This window comes from Mesoplodon densirostris, chromosome 9, assembly GCF_025265405.1.
Source record: "Mesoplodon densirostris isolate mMesDen1 chromosome 9, mMesDen1 primary haplotype, whole genome shotgun sequence".
NCBI classification, from domain to species: domain Eukaryota; kingdom Metazoa; phylum Chordata; class Mammalia; order Artiodactyla; family Ziphiidae; genus Mesoplodon; species Mesoplodon densirostris.
In genome coordinates, this window is record NC_082669.1 from 85,587,380 (window position 1) to 85,602,617 (window position 15,238).

At 37.2% G+C, this 15,238-nt stretch overlaps 1 protein-coding gene across 2 annotated transcripts in view; it reads right to left on the reverse strand.

The window, feature by feature from the left end:
* CADPS2 (calcium dependent secretion activator 2) overlaps positions 1-15,238 on the reverse strand; it is a 493,834-nt gene that overhangs the window by 21,918 nt on the left and 456,678 nt on the right. For both annotated transcript variants that reach the window (XM_060108899.1, XM_060108898.1), the window contains 2 exons: positions 15,121-15,153; positions 3,275-3,382 (listed from right to left, as the gene is read on the reverse strand). In XM_060108899.1, the coding sequence (XP_059964882.1) occupies positions 3,275-3,382; positions 15,121-15,153 (141 nt within the window). The remainder of the gene's footprint in view (positions 1-3,274; positions 3,383-15,120; positions 15,154-15,238) is intronic.

The window sequence follows — 15,238 nt, forward strand, 5'->3', positions numbered from 1 at the left end:
CAGAGTCATGGTGTATGGCTGGGTGGGGTGCTGCACGTGGACAACAGTAGAAGGTACCATTCTCCTTTGCAGGCGCATTCCCAAAACAATGGATGCAAATCCAGGGCAATGGTCATTTTTTTACCTTAGTCCCTGGTACAATTATTTAAACAGAGCCCTAAGGTATTTAGCCACAAATATCAGGAACTAGTAAGATACTTAATTGATCAAAAAGTTTCTGAGGCCAGGAACACCACAAGTCATTAATTACTACTCTCAGGGCCAGTTTCACAGAATTTTCAGCAGTCTTTTTCACACGTGAGGCATCATGCAGAAAAAAATTCTTTAGTAAAACACATGCATTCTTTTTTAAAGTGTTGGCGTTGGTGGCAGGATGGGTGTTTTATAGAATAATTGTTTTATATAGAAATACTGCTATGTGTTCTAGAATGAAGTGAACTTCATCTGGATAAAAAGCATATCTTTTGTAAGGAGTTAAGCTCTTCATATTTCATGACCAGAAGCTGCAGGCCCTGTACTCTCATCTGGGTGGGTTAAAACCACTAAGTATTGACTCACTGCAGTGAGTGTGCGCACGTCTGCACGCAGGCGTGTGAGTGCGTGTGTACACATTTTCTTCTGCATCTGAAGGTGGGAGGCTCCGTTTCCTTACTCAGGAAGCGAATTGGAATAGCAAAAGTTTGTCATGATGCCTGAATAAAACTGTTCAGTCTTTTATCTGTAATAGGCTAAGGTTGCTAACAGGATTTATAGGGTCATTACTTTCTACTGTTTCTTGACACCTAACAATATTATTTTAAGCTCCAGCCAAGTGGATTTCCAATAATTATATAACGTCTCTCAGTAATGATCTGTTGCTTAAGATACACATTCTACTTTACCTTTCAACACATACTTGATAACCTCTCATTTACTAACTGTAATTGAGGCAAATTCAGTCTTGGCTAATTAGGGGCTCTCGGTACCCCTTCATATGTTATTCTTGGTGACATATCAATAGAATTACAGTTTACTTTTTATTTTTAATTACAGTAATAAAAATGTGAAACTTAAAACTATTAGAATGTTTAAGGACATTATAACTATTTTACAAATAACAAGTCCAGTGTGCTACTGGGGATACACAGAATGACAAAACCTTCACAACCAAGACAGATGGTTGCTTGTCAAGGGTTCCTTTTAGAAGCAAACTCACAGCCATGTCTGACGCTTAGGCGTTGAAAGGAAAGTATATACCTATCACCAGGACAATCAAACTAGCACATCATTTTAATGTTGGCCTCCTGGCATCCACTTTAGTTAGCTCCGTTTGTTATTGCCGCCATACAAAAAGTCTTCAAAAGAAGTTTGGTGAATGAAGGGGAGTTGAAGTAGGAAATAACTTGATGAAGAAAGAAATTCTGGGACTTCCCTGGTGCTGCAGTGGTTAAGAATCTGCCTGCCAATGCAGGGGACATCGGGTTCGAGCCCTGGTCCAGGAAGATCCCACATGCCACGGAGCAACTAAGCCAGTGTGCCACAACTACTGAGCCTGCGCTCTAGAGCCCGCGAGCCACAACTACTGAGCTCGCGTGCAACAACTACTGAAGCCTGCGCGCCTAGAGCCCCTGTTCCACAACAAGAGAAGCCACCACAATGAGAAGCCCGTGCACCGCAATGAAGAGTAGCCCCCGCTCACCGCAACTAGAGAAAACCCGCGCGCAGCAACGAAGATCCAACACAGACAAAAATAAATAAATAAATAAATAAATCTACAAAAAAAGAAAAGAAATTCTACCTCTGCTACAATTTGATGGCAAGCTTTGTAGTAAATAGGTCGCCAAGACAAAAAATTGAAGATGTTAAGAAACACACACACACACACACACACACACACACACACACAGAGACACACAGTGGCCTATTTCCAGAATGACTCTACCATTTTTTCACCATAGAAGATGTGCTTTAGCTAAAACAAGAAGAAACATAATAGGAATAACATCAACTTAACTTTTCTTTTCTGTTCAACATTTTTGAAAATTACCACATAAGCAAAAAAAGTAAAAGAGAACTTGGAAATGAAACATATGCTTGTAAATTCAGAGCAATACCAAGTGGAAGCAGAAGTTGCTAATATGGTTTCAGTATTTTGTAAAGGAGCCAGCTGGATGGATGATAATTTTTCTACCCCTGCAGGGCATCAAAGCTTTTAGGAAATCATTCTTTTCACACATATTAACACTTAGCTTATTAAAACAGATGATACTTTTATTGTAAAACAGCCTGGGTAGAGGCTAGAAACATAAAATACGAAAGATAAGGCTCATTTTGACCACCCAATCTGACAAACAGCAAACACTGACATGACAGACCATGGTGGAGATGATGACGTAGCAGGACCTTCTGTAACTGCCACAGCTGAAGTGTCACCATGAAGCCCATGAATTGCTGTTATGAAAACATTTGCAGTAACTTGCATAATTAAAGGAAACTGCCAGAAAAGCATTTCTAAAATGCAGAGAAGATGTACATAAATAAATACAGTTCAAAGCAAATATTACATTTCAGAATCAGCACTGTAGTGAATTATGCCAAGTTATGTCACAAGCAAAGTACCATTTCCTTTGAACTGACGGCTGAATAATTACAAATGAGTGACAACACTGTTGTTGAAATGGACTGCTCTCTTAGTCTCTTTTACGGGTACTCGGTGAATGAAACTTGCTGATCAGGCCATCTAAAACCACAACCTCCCCATGCTAGGAGCTGCCATGCCTCGGTGAAGACCTTCACGAGACCACAGCAATATTCTGTTAGCAAACATCAGTACTGGAAAGCAAGATGAAAATGCACACTAACAGTACAGAGGCAGATATCTGCCTTTATTGCAGCTTATTTCTTTGTGTAAATGAAGAATATTATACTGACTTAAGAAAAACTTTTATAGTAGGGGCCAAATCCATTACAGTCTGATTCTGTTTATGGACTGCTGCAAAGGCAAGTGATGTAAACTATACACAATGGTAAACTGGATACCATCTTGCTTGCTCAAATTAATCTTAGAAGGACTTTGAGACTCTCACTCTAATAGTGACAGTTTTCAAGTATAGAAAAAAGCCAGTTAAGGCTTCTGTCAGCAGTCAAAGAAATAAAATGATCAACTATATTAGCTGTGTAGAAGAAAAAGAAATAAAAAAAGAGAGTCTGCTTTGCAGACATACCATCAAAGTGTAACTTTTTCCTTCACAGTACATCTATAAAGCCAGCATGATTTGCAAGGGTAGTTACTTACATCAAACAACTTTTCTATATACATTTCCTCATTGACCTTTTCTCGAAGAATATCCTGGTTTTGCCGAACAAACATAATATAGGTGTCTGCCAGATCCATTCCTGGTTTCTGTTGTGAGGAAAAAGCACAGGCAATAAAACAATATCAGGTCTTGATTGTGAAAATGTTATTTAATCACCATCCTAGAAAATCATTCCTTATATCCTTTCAAAAGTTACAGTAGAAAAATATGCATAAGATCAAATCAACAACAGACACCTTCAAATTCCATAATTAAAGTAAATAAAAGTTTATTACTGAGGTCTATAACTTGAGGTCATAGTTACTTATCATTATTAAGATGATTAGAAGTATGTGGTTGTAAGCTAGTAGATACTCTTTTTTTTTTTTTTTAAGTGGCTACCTTGCTAGGTCAATATGCCAAGCAGTATAAATGAATACATTTTTCAAAAAAATTCCCACATGCAATAATCATTTCCTAATTGTAAGTTCAATTTCCTTTTCATCATTTCTGGCTGGTTTATCCATATATATTTTTTAAAATGTTAGCTTTCCTTGGTTTGCCTTCCTCAACTACTATGGGTGTTCAAGGAATACAAAATAAATTTTCTTATTAGGAAGATATTGAACAAAAAACATTTAATGCATTACAAAGTGAAATGCAAATCAGAATTTTGTGGGTTATCCATTGCTTCTACTCATCCATATTTATCAATACTACCTCAAGGATTTATATGATTTTAGAAATGCAATAAGAATATTGATGAACTAGTCTCCCGTGAAGAGCCAAAGGTGTGGATTAGATAAGTTTCCAAAGTTACTCAACATTTGGTGTCTTCTAATATTAGACAAGATAAGGCAGTTAATAGAATTCCTCCTTCCTACAGAGTCTACAGAATCAGCACCAGGGAGGGACAAAAACCTGAATGGCTCCTAAAGAGTTTTCCTTCTAAATTTATCTCTAGTTCTTCTTTTAGTTTCACACAGCTGGACTAGGTGATCTGTATACTCTATACCTGGGGTTGATTCATAGTCTGTACTGAGTAATTCCTTTAATTAGAATAGGACAATAATAATGATGAAATGGTAGAACTGATGCCCGAATAAGTCAATGTCAGTCGTGCATAATTTCGTATCTATAGGATGCACTTACAAACTCCATCAATGGACTCTTTGTAAAAGTAAATAATGTAAGGAAACCAAGTGAAAGAGGATATGAATCATTTAACTATTACTACTGCAGGAAAGACAAGATATACATCTGAGTGATGCTAGGACAGTAGTAGTGCCTTTTCCTTAAATGAAGGACAAAGTTCTTATCACTTCTTTTTCCGGTAGGGGATTGTATTTTATGTATTGATACAATGATAAAATTGCCCATCTCTTAACCAGTGCACAGTATAGACATTGGGCATATCTCATTAATAAAAATTAATTTGATTTTTTAGTAACAAAATTATTTCTGGGCAATGAAAATCACAGAAAGTTCTTATATATTTACCTCTTATATTTAGCCTAAAGGGAAATTTATACCACATGGACTGAAGGATCCTTTCAAACATAAACTTGAGGGGGCTTCCCTGGTGGCGCAGTGGTTGAGAATCTGCCTGCCAATGCAGGGGACACGGGTTCGAGCCCTGGTCTGGGAGGATCCCACATGCCGTGGAGCAACTGGGCCTGTGAGCCACAGCTGCTGAGCCTGCGCGTCTAGAGGCTGTGCTCCGCAACAAGAGAGGCCACCACAGTGAGAGGCCAGCACACCGCGATGAAGAGTGGCCCCCGCTCACCGCAACTAGAGAAAGCCCTCGCACAGAAATGAAGACCCAACACAGCCAAATAAATAAATAAATAAATTTATTTAAAAAAACCCACCAAAAACATAACCTTGTTATAACAAAATTCGTGACTAGCTATAATCTGAAACCACTATATAAATGTCTTCACTGATCTTTACTTCCAGAACATCCATACACAATGTAGGAAATATATTCCAAACTTAATGGAGACAACTTACCAAATTCATGCCTTCACTATTTTTCTACATAATTCTCATAAGCAATGTCTGAAAGTTTAAATAATTACAAGGCTAGCCAAGAGAAGCCTAGGTTATTTTCTTCTTTGGGGGTGAGGGGTGTTATACGTAAGTTTTTCCAGTAAAAAGGCAGGGTAATTTGTACAAGATTACTAACTACTATTAACAGTTGAAGACAGCTAGCCCATAAGATAAGGATTTCTCTCCGAGCCTCTCAAATTTGTCAAGACACTGAAAGTGCGAACATTCAGAAAGGATACTGCCGCAGAATGAAAATGACAGGAGAACGACTTTCTATACATGATAACAAGTCAGCTCCACATCTGAGTTTCAGTCAGGTGCCCAGAAACAAAATGCTGTGATATATATAATACCAAGGCAGCTGGGCACAGCCCAGAGGAACTGAGAGTTAAGAATCAACACATGAGAGGCGTGCCTCCTCCAACATTTTTCCCCACCGCTACCCCATTTTTATTTCTGCCTTTCAAAAGAAGAGTACGCTTAGAAGTTTAAACTAGTCAATCACTTGACCCATCAGACTCACTGGAAACTGAGTTACAGCCAGGAGAGGTGGAGAATGATGGCTTTAAACATTTGCCACAGACCCGAAGGTAATTTTTTTCCCGTTTCCTTGATCACTTTTAAGATAACATTAGACATCATGAAACACTGTCCAGGAAGAATTTATCTTTTGCCATCTAAAACTAACAAATACTTTTACAGTTTAAGCCTAAAAGAAAACTCAGTGCTATTCTCTTCGGCAGACCCAAGGGATATAATACTGAAATCTGTAAGCTGAGACAGTTCTACAGTTCTCTAAGAAAATCACAACCCTGGTTGAGGGTGTGAAGTAAAGCTCATTGAAAAGTTTATTTCAACAAGTTAAGTGTCGACTTTTTCTTTTTTTCTTTTTGAAATTACATTTTCTCCCCTTTGGCAAATTAAGATCCACTTGCCTAGAAAACAAAACCTACAATTCTTACATTCCTCATTAGCATTATTTCTTCCTTTATCTTTGAGCTGTTTACGTATTCTTGAAACTGTGACATACGGGAATTTCACACCTAGTGAATATATTTTCATGTAGTTTGTGGCATGAGACTATAATCATTAAAAGAATATACACAAGTAAGGATAACTGCAACAGCTGGTGACATTTACCAATTAGAATTATAGTTCTTTAAAACACTTTATCCTTCCTTTGGTGTATGAAGGGTAATTATCTCTGATAAACTGCTGAAAAAGACGTAATTTTCCTTTTAAACAGTTTCTACTTACAGTACAAATGTGTTTGGATAGAAGACATTATCGCTGGTTCAGTGCTCCTTTGTGCAAAGACTCTGTTTTATGGCAGTAAGATCTACATATTTTGGAAGTCACTGCGTCTCATTCCATTATTACATGTTGTCTTATTAGGAAATAAAGTTTAGTTAAAAAAGCAAAAAACTGAACACACTCAGTTAAGTTTTTGTTTGCTGGTGTGTAAATGAAAAGCATGCATGTGACTGCATCACCAGGTAGAATATTGCTACACATTCTGGTGCAAGTGGGTGTCTCCAACCTTATCAAAGGAGCAGCCTGTTAAACTTCAACAACTGTAGATCTGGATGGATTTTTATCAAGGATATTTTGTTCTGGAGAGCTACATTTAGAAAGCTTTTCTATATTTGTAATTACAGTTTTCTTAATGAATGAGAAAATAACAATTAAAAACCACATAGCAAGCACATTATGTATTAAATACCACTAAGAGAGAGTAAATGTTGTTTTTCATTCTCCCATTTAAAACTTTGAGATCACGCAGCGTAGAGAATGGGATTGAGGACACAGGGTCGGGGGGAAGGGTAAGCTGGGATGAAGTGAGAGAGTGGCATGGACGTATATACACTACCAAATGTAAAACAGATAGCTAGTGGGAAGCAGCCACATAGCACAGGGAGATCAGCTTGGTGCTTTGTGACCACCTAGAGGCGTGGGGTAGGGAGGGTGGGAGGGAGACACGAGAGGGAGGGGATATGGGGTATATGTATATGTATAGCTGATTCACTTTGTTATAAAACAGAAACTAACACACCATTGTAAAGCAGTTATACTCCAATAAAGATGTTAAAAAAAAAAAAAAACTTTGAGATCCTCAGTTCACTAAGCACTAACTTCTCCATCTTGTTTCTTAGGGTAGTAATCTCTAAATCAAAATAAGCCTTCCTGGATTAATTCTAATTCGATTCAGAAAAACAGAATTTGGCTAACGAAGTTATAGTAAAAGGATACAAATATCTAAAAACATTCCCCCATGAGCATAAAGAAATCAATAAATATGGACGGGAATGGAGTATGGTAAGGTGAGTTCCTCTGACTTTGGCTGCATAATAGAATACACCAGCGAGGCAATGAGTTTAAGTAAGGATGGAGACTCCAGCAAATTTTTTTTCGAGCGCTAATCACTGGTTAACCCAGTGAGATAAAAATGCCGGTTAAAAAAAAAAAGAAAAGCAAAAAATTCCTTGTTAATTACACGCTGCAAATGCTCTTACTTCCTGCTGCTACACCTAATCCCACAGGTGCAAGTCTTCACTTTCCCCATTCATGGGTGGGTGGGTGCAATGCTGCAGACATTTTTCACAGCTACAGATTTAGATACAGAAGAATCCGTTTAACCTTCCACGGGAGGTTAACAATACACTATGCAAACACTGTCATGGTGTCTATTTAACAAGGAGACAAATTTTTAAATATACTATTCCAGTCTCAAAGATTAATAGAAGCTACAGTTTAACTGACTTAATTTGAAAGTGCACTTCTCATAACCTAGAAAAGCTTGCTTTGAAGAAACAATCCAGAGCGGAACTGTGATATCATTATTTATGACAATCTGCGTGCTTTGTAAATGAAATACCTGCACCTGGTCATTATTACCATTTGAAAAACATGGATCTTGTAAGATTTAAAACACTAGTATGTCTCTTCAATCTGAAATTGTGATAGGAACAATATTAATTTCAACTCTGGCATTTCAGATTCAGGAACAGTGTATGATTGATCATCAGGGAACACAGGACAAAATTCTACAAACACACAACTTTCCAGGTACTGTTACCAACAACATATTTTTTCTTTTATTGTTTAATATATTCCTTATTACTTTGGCATTTATGCAGCAATTTCTATATTTTTTATTTGAGTGACAATGTTCTTAAAATTAAGCTCAAAAGCATTTGGAGCAGTTTAATAAGACATAAGTTCTCAAGTATTTAAAATAGAAGAAGGTTTTGAGTACAGTTATGATGATTATGGCATAAAAAATATATACCTATTTACTAAATTTCCTACAAAGTAGAATATTTATACTGTATCCACATAGAAAAGCAAAAGGAAATGAACAGAACTGAAGACTTCAAATTAGATTTATTCTAACTTAAATATTATAGAAGCCCAGGAAGAGGACTAATTCATAAGAAGGGGAAAGGGAGGAAGAAACTTAAACAATGAAAAAGTCACAAGAATATAAAAATTTCAAGATTTTCTAATAATGGTTTATCTAACAATGGTTTATCATTGTTTTAAAATAATGAACCAAAAAAATTCTCATTGTTCTTTAGAAAAACTCCCAACTATTATTGCAAGGCAGTGGCCACAGTCACCTTTCCCTTTGTTAAATGTAGCACTATTCAAAATTCTATTAATTTACACTATTATTTTTAATTATTATTATTTTTTGCGGTACGCAGGCCTCTCACTGTTGTGGCCTCTCCCATTGCGGAGCACAGGCTCCGGATGTGCAGACTCAGCGGCCATGGCTCACGGGCCCAGCCGCTCCGCGGCATGTGGGATCTTCCCGGACCAGGGCACGAACCCGTGTCCCCTGCATCGGCAGGCAGACTCTCAACCACTGCGCCACCAGGGAAGCCCAATATTATGCATTTTGACTCCAAATTAGGATGCAGAAAATTCTGAATCAAAGATAATGGCATCCACATCCATTTGAAAAATATCTTTCAGACTTGGAGCATGTAACATATGTGTTTTAAGTATGTAATTTCACTCAGTCCCACATTCTAAGGGAGAAGGTTCTATGACTCCAGAGTTCTTACCCTGGATAATTCTGTCTGCTCCCTGTAAGCACAGTCAGTAAAAAGCATCTTCCTACCATAATGCTATCAGAATATCTTATATCAGAATCTGCTGTAATTCATGCTCCTACAATTTATGTAGTCATTTTGTTTTCATTCTTAAAATTCACACAGATGCTTCACACTATTCCTTCTAAATAGTGACATAATGTGTTCATCGATTTAAGCATCAGTATGTTCAAACATTTTTGTTGTATCACTGGGGAAAACCTTCCAAAGAGGAGGTTATTTTAAATATTAAAAGGGACACTGAGTAATAGTTTAAGATAATAGCCTGAAATACTCAAGGAAAAGAGGCAGGTTGATTTTCAACTGAGATTTATGGGCTTGCTTTTCATCTTACTATGGCTTTCCCATTTGAGAGCATGAACATGTAGCATCTCTCTTGCTATTTCTGATCTATAAAAATCACTAACGTCTCAGAGTTTTGAGGAATAGCTGCTGATACAGGAGCACCAGACAAGGAAAGTGCTAACATGTATGTCACACACTAGCTTTATACTGTTATTTTCAGGAGTAATAATTATGATGATGATGAAGGTATTAAATCTCCCAGTTTACAATACTGTTCAGTAACCTTTCCCTCATCTATCCACAGTTGCTACAATGTTGACTATAGAAACTACACTGAGGACTTGAAGAAGCGAAATTAAAAAGCTGTGGGTATTATTTCATTTAGCTTTTAAAATTTAGATTGACTGGGATTGAGTTACTCAGTCCCAATTTGGAAACTTTCAGATTTTGGCTTAAAGGAGACCAGAGGATGTTAGAATGTCAGGGTCCAGAGGCAGTTCATGGATTTACCTTCTATGAGAAGACCCAGACAGACAAAAACCCAAAGAAATAAAGATGAGAGAAGCAAAGTACTCTTCTAGGAAGCACAAAAGGCAACTTTCCCTGCTCCTGTAATGGTGAGACTCTCAATCTGGTCCTGGTGTGAATAGGTCCCAGTGGGCAGGCACTCCGTTCCCCATGTTCTGCCTGGCTCTCATTCTGACGTAAAGCACTGAGTATTCAGGTGGCCTCATCTAAGTAATAAACAATATCAAAACAAAGGAAGGAGGGAAAACACCACTGTTACAGAACTGACTGGCTGTACTTTTAAAAGTCACCATTGACATATGCAAGGTGCTTGGTATTCTAAAATAAAAGGAAAATAAATGAAAAGCAATCTAATATTTTTTACACCGTGGAAAACAAATGGTTTTTCTTTTGGAAAATGGTCACGTTCTGAAGCAGGGGGTGGAAACTGCAGAGCGATCATGGGGGCAGGGAGCAATTCCAGGGAGAAGCAATAACAATCTCATTCATATTAATAGTGCTTTACATTTACAAAGCACTTCCATGTTACTATGCTCGTAAGAACCTAGTGAAGGAGACAGCACAGTGATTACACCATTATCCTCTTTGCATAGGTGGGAAAAGGGAAGCCCATGGGTCAGATTGCCAGTACGGGGCAAAGGTGGGACTTGAACTGGGATCCTGGACTGTACACCAAGCCTGCACAGTATAGAGCTAAATTCAAGCCACATTGTGGGGAGCTGGAAGGTTAGGAATCTGTGCAAGTGGCATAACAAAGAGAGAACATTTGAGAGAATTAGTAATGAAGGCAAGAGAAAGATAAGCCCTCTCCATCTTCTCAAGACAGACAACCAGGATCAGACACCAGCACTAAGCAGCCAACCAGTGGGGAGTTTCCATGTTCTTCATCACAGTAACCCTTATTGTGTCCTCCAGGTCTCTTTAGCTGTGTCCCCTCACTGTCTAGCATACAGATCCCATGCAATGTGTGTAATAATGTTAACAGGACAACTTTCAATAGGCATTGTACACATACACAACCACACCAAAATGCCCTGTAACTTATATGAGCTATAGAACAAAATTTCAGAATCAGAGTTGGAAAGTGCTTTTAAATGCCCTTTTAAATGGTAAATGTCATCTGGTCTTATTTCCTACGTAATGCAGAATCTTCAGTACCACCTCTGGCAAACAGTGGTGTAACTACTACTATAGCATAACACCCTTGTAAAGAATTTTAATTTCTTTTGTTTTTCTCTTAATACCCTGATTTCAGTTCTGTCTCCCACTAGTGTTTTTTTTTTTTTTTTTTTTTTTTTTTTTTGCAGTACGCGGGCCTCTCACTGTTGTGGCCTCTCCCGTTGCGGAGCACAGGCTCCAGATGCACAGGCTCAGCAGCCATGGCTCACGGGCCCAGCCGCTCCGCAGTATGTGGGATCTTCCCGGACCGGGCCACGAACCCGTGTCCCCTGCATCGGCAGGCGGACTCTCAACCACTGCACCACCAGGGAAGCCCAAGCATAGTGTTTTATATCTATCATTACAGTATTACATGGAATAGTCTCACTGCTCCAAAAAGTTCCCTTGGCTTCACCTATTCAAGTCTCCCTGACCTTGAACTTATGGTAACCATTAACCTGTTTGTAACCTTTACACAGTTTATTTATAGTTTTTTATATGTAGTTTTCCCTTTTAGAATGTGATATAAATGATATCATACAGTACATAGCCTTCTCAGACTGGCTTCTTTCACTTAACAATATGCCTTTAAGATTCAGCTATGTCTTCGTGTCGCCTGATAGTTAATTTTTCTTCTTCTTCTTCTTTTTTTTTTTTTTTTGCTGACTAGTACTCCAATTGTATGGATATACCACTGCTTGTTTATCCATTCACTGACTGAAAGGCATTTTGGCTGCTTCCAATTCTTTAATATGAATAAAGTTCCTATGAACACTTGTGTGCAGGTTTTGGTTGTGGACATATGTTTTCAAATCAGTTGGATAAATACCTAGGAGTGCAATTGGTGGTTTGCTAAAGACTATATTTAGCTTTGTAAGAAACTGCGAAATGATCTTCCAAAATGGCTGTACCATTTTGTACTTCTACCAGCAATGAATGAGAGTCCCTATTGCTCTGCATCCTTGTCAACATTTTGCTACTGTCAGTTTTTAAATTTTAGACATGCTAATAGGTGTGTAATAGTACCTTATTGTTTTAATATTCATTTCTCTAATGACAAATGATGTTGAGCATCTTTTCATTTGCCTATTTGATACCTATATGTCTTCACTGCAGTGTCTGTTCTTATCTTTTGCCCATTTTTTAATTGGGCTGTTTGTTTTCTTACTGTTGAGTATTAAGAGTTCTTTGTACATTTTAGATACAAGTCCTTGGTCAAATATATGTCTGTGGCTTGTCTTTTCATTCTCTTAACAGTGCAGAGCAGTCAATTATTAAGTCCAACTTACAATGTTTTTCTTTCATGGATGCTTTTGGTGTTGTATCTAAAACCTTATCACCAAACTTAAGGCCATAAATATTTTCTCTCTGTTTTCTTCTAGAAGTTTTATATTGTAGTTTGCATTTTACAGGTAGGTTTTTGATCAGTTTTGAGTTAATTTCTGTGAAAGGTGAGCCAGTGTTGTTGTTGTTTTTATTCTCATAAGGTTCTCCTTAAAAGACTGCTTCAGAGAGGTATCTTACTGGAGTTTTAGCATAAAAAACCAACCAAACAAAAAAATCCAGTAACAGCCAACAGCACCTCATAGCTTTTGAAGTTAATGTTTACAGACATCACTAATAGAGGTTTAATGTCTGGATCTAAGGCAGAAATTCTTCCTATAGCAATCTGCCATGGCCAGACCATATCTGTGGTTTAGTATGCTTTGCTCTGGGTGGCAACTTGATTTAATAGTGAAATTGGTAAGCTGGAATTCATCTAGAGAGTGATTGGTATGACAAAGAGTCTGGGTACAATTGTTACAGCTGTTTTCATGATATGTCTATTTCCCTATCTCTTTTATCGATAGACACTGAACAGCTTGTGGGCAGGACATATATATTTTTTTATCATACATGCCCAGAGTCTAGCACTTAGTATGTGTTAAATAAGTATTTAATTAGTGAATTCAGTGAAGAAGTTAAGGATGTTTAATATAGAAAATAAGAATTCCTCAGACAATATATCCCTTTGAATAGCCACCATATCTCTTGCGAAGAGGATGTATGATAATTATCAACAAATATTTGAAGGGCTATCATGCAGAAAAGGGATTAGAACCAAGACAGAATTCACAGAGGTACAGAATTTCAACTCATTATACATAAGAGGAGGCTGTCTTATGGTGAGCCTGCAATCATTGAAAAAATTAAAAGAGCTTGACTGAATCTTTGTGAGGGATATCAGGAGAGGGGGCTTCTGCATTGAGAAGGAGAGTGAATGAACCACTTTCTGTGTCTTTCAATGCTGAAGTTCTATGGGCTCTAACAGATCTAGTACATAGTCAAATTAAGAATTTCAAAAGCTCTAAGAACAGAAATAATTATGGTGTCCTATTCAAAATTAAAAACAAAAACTTGTAATTCAACATTAAAAACAAAAATCTATATTATAAAGTATTTGTTAGGAATTCCAATAAAGTTCATGTGTTCCCATGATTACTTGTCTTTTTTTTTTTTATACAGCAAGTATAAACTATTCCCCCTTAATTCTCCCTTTCTCTCTTTCATGCTGTTCCTTTGCAGCACCATACACATGTGATTATTTCTGCTTATTGCCCAGTACTGACTTTCTGATTCTAGGTACAAGACAAGGAGTATGCCAAGACTTCTTTTGGAATCATCTGTAAAACTAAAAACAAACAAACAAAAAACTACTCTGAAGAAACCCCAGGCAAAGGCAGGAAAGTCCATGGCCTTTTCATTTAAAATGTTCATTGATAATAACTATAGCAGCAATAAATCTGGAGACTGTCTAGTCCATAGTATAAAATGCAGTTATGCATTTCAAAAATAAGAGCCACCTGCAACTGATAGACAACGCTTGCCAGCTCTCAAACCACTAACATTCATAATGATGATCTAGAGATGGTGATGCTATTCAAGTACAGCCTGAATCAAAGATGAGATGACTTATATTCTATTTAGTTTTAAATTTTAAGTTTTTTCCCCATTGTGCTCTAATTCTGAAAATGGATACATGTGCTCAAACACATGATTAAACAGAACATCTTAGGCCTTGATCATATATATGTGATAAGAGAATTTAAGGCAAAAGCTAATTTGTTAATGACTATCAACTTACAAACGCTGTACTAACTTGTTGATTAGATTTATCACATGAATTTTTTTCATTGTAGCTAAGTAAGTTTCATACTCTCCTCTCATGGTATCTTAATTGTTGAACAAATTTACAGGTCACACATTATTTCCCAAGAATTCTGTGAAAAACCAAATGTTGAACTAAGTGAATATTGATTCATTTATAACACTTTTGTATTCAGAAAACTAGTTCTTTGATTCAACTGGTCTTGACTGTTACTTTAACTCCTGTAAGAAACCTGTTAGAGCTTTCATGGAAAGGGAAGGAGAGTGAACCTTTTCCTATAAGTAATGTGAGTCATTTTCTCCCCCATCCTAGAGCTGCCACTGAGCTGATAGATGCTCTCATGATGAAGTGACCTCCCCAAGTTACACCGGAAAAGGTACACTGAAATAACCTTGCCAGGTCTTGTTATGAGGGTTAGTGCTTGCTTAAGAAAAACAAACTGCTCCCTGAGGCAATGATACTAGATTAAAGATTTGAAATAAACCCATGGTGAACCATAATTAATTTTTTAAAGACTTATTTATAATTTTAAAAAGCAGATAAAAAAAATACTTACTGGAACATCAACATATTTTGCAGCTGCTTTCACCTTAAGTGGAAAAGAGATAATTATGAGAATTATTTTCTTAACTGTTTGAAAAGTACTGTGACAGCAGTCAAAAGACAGCAGAGGA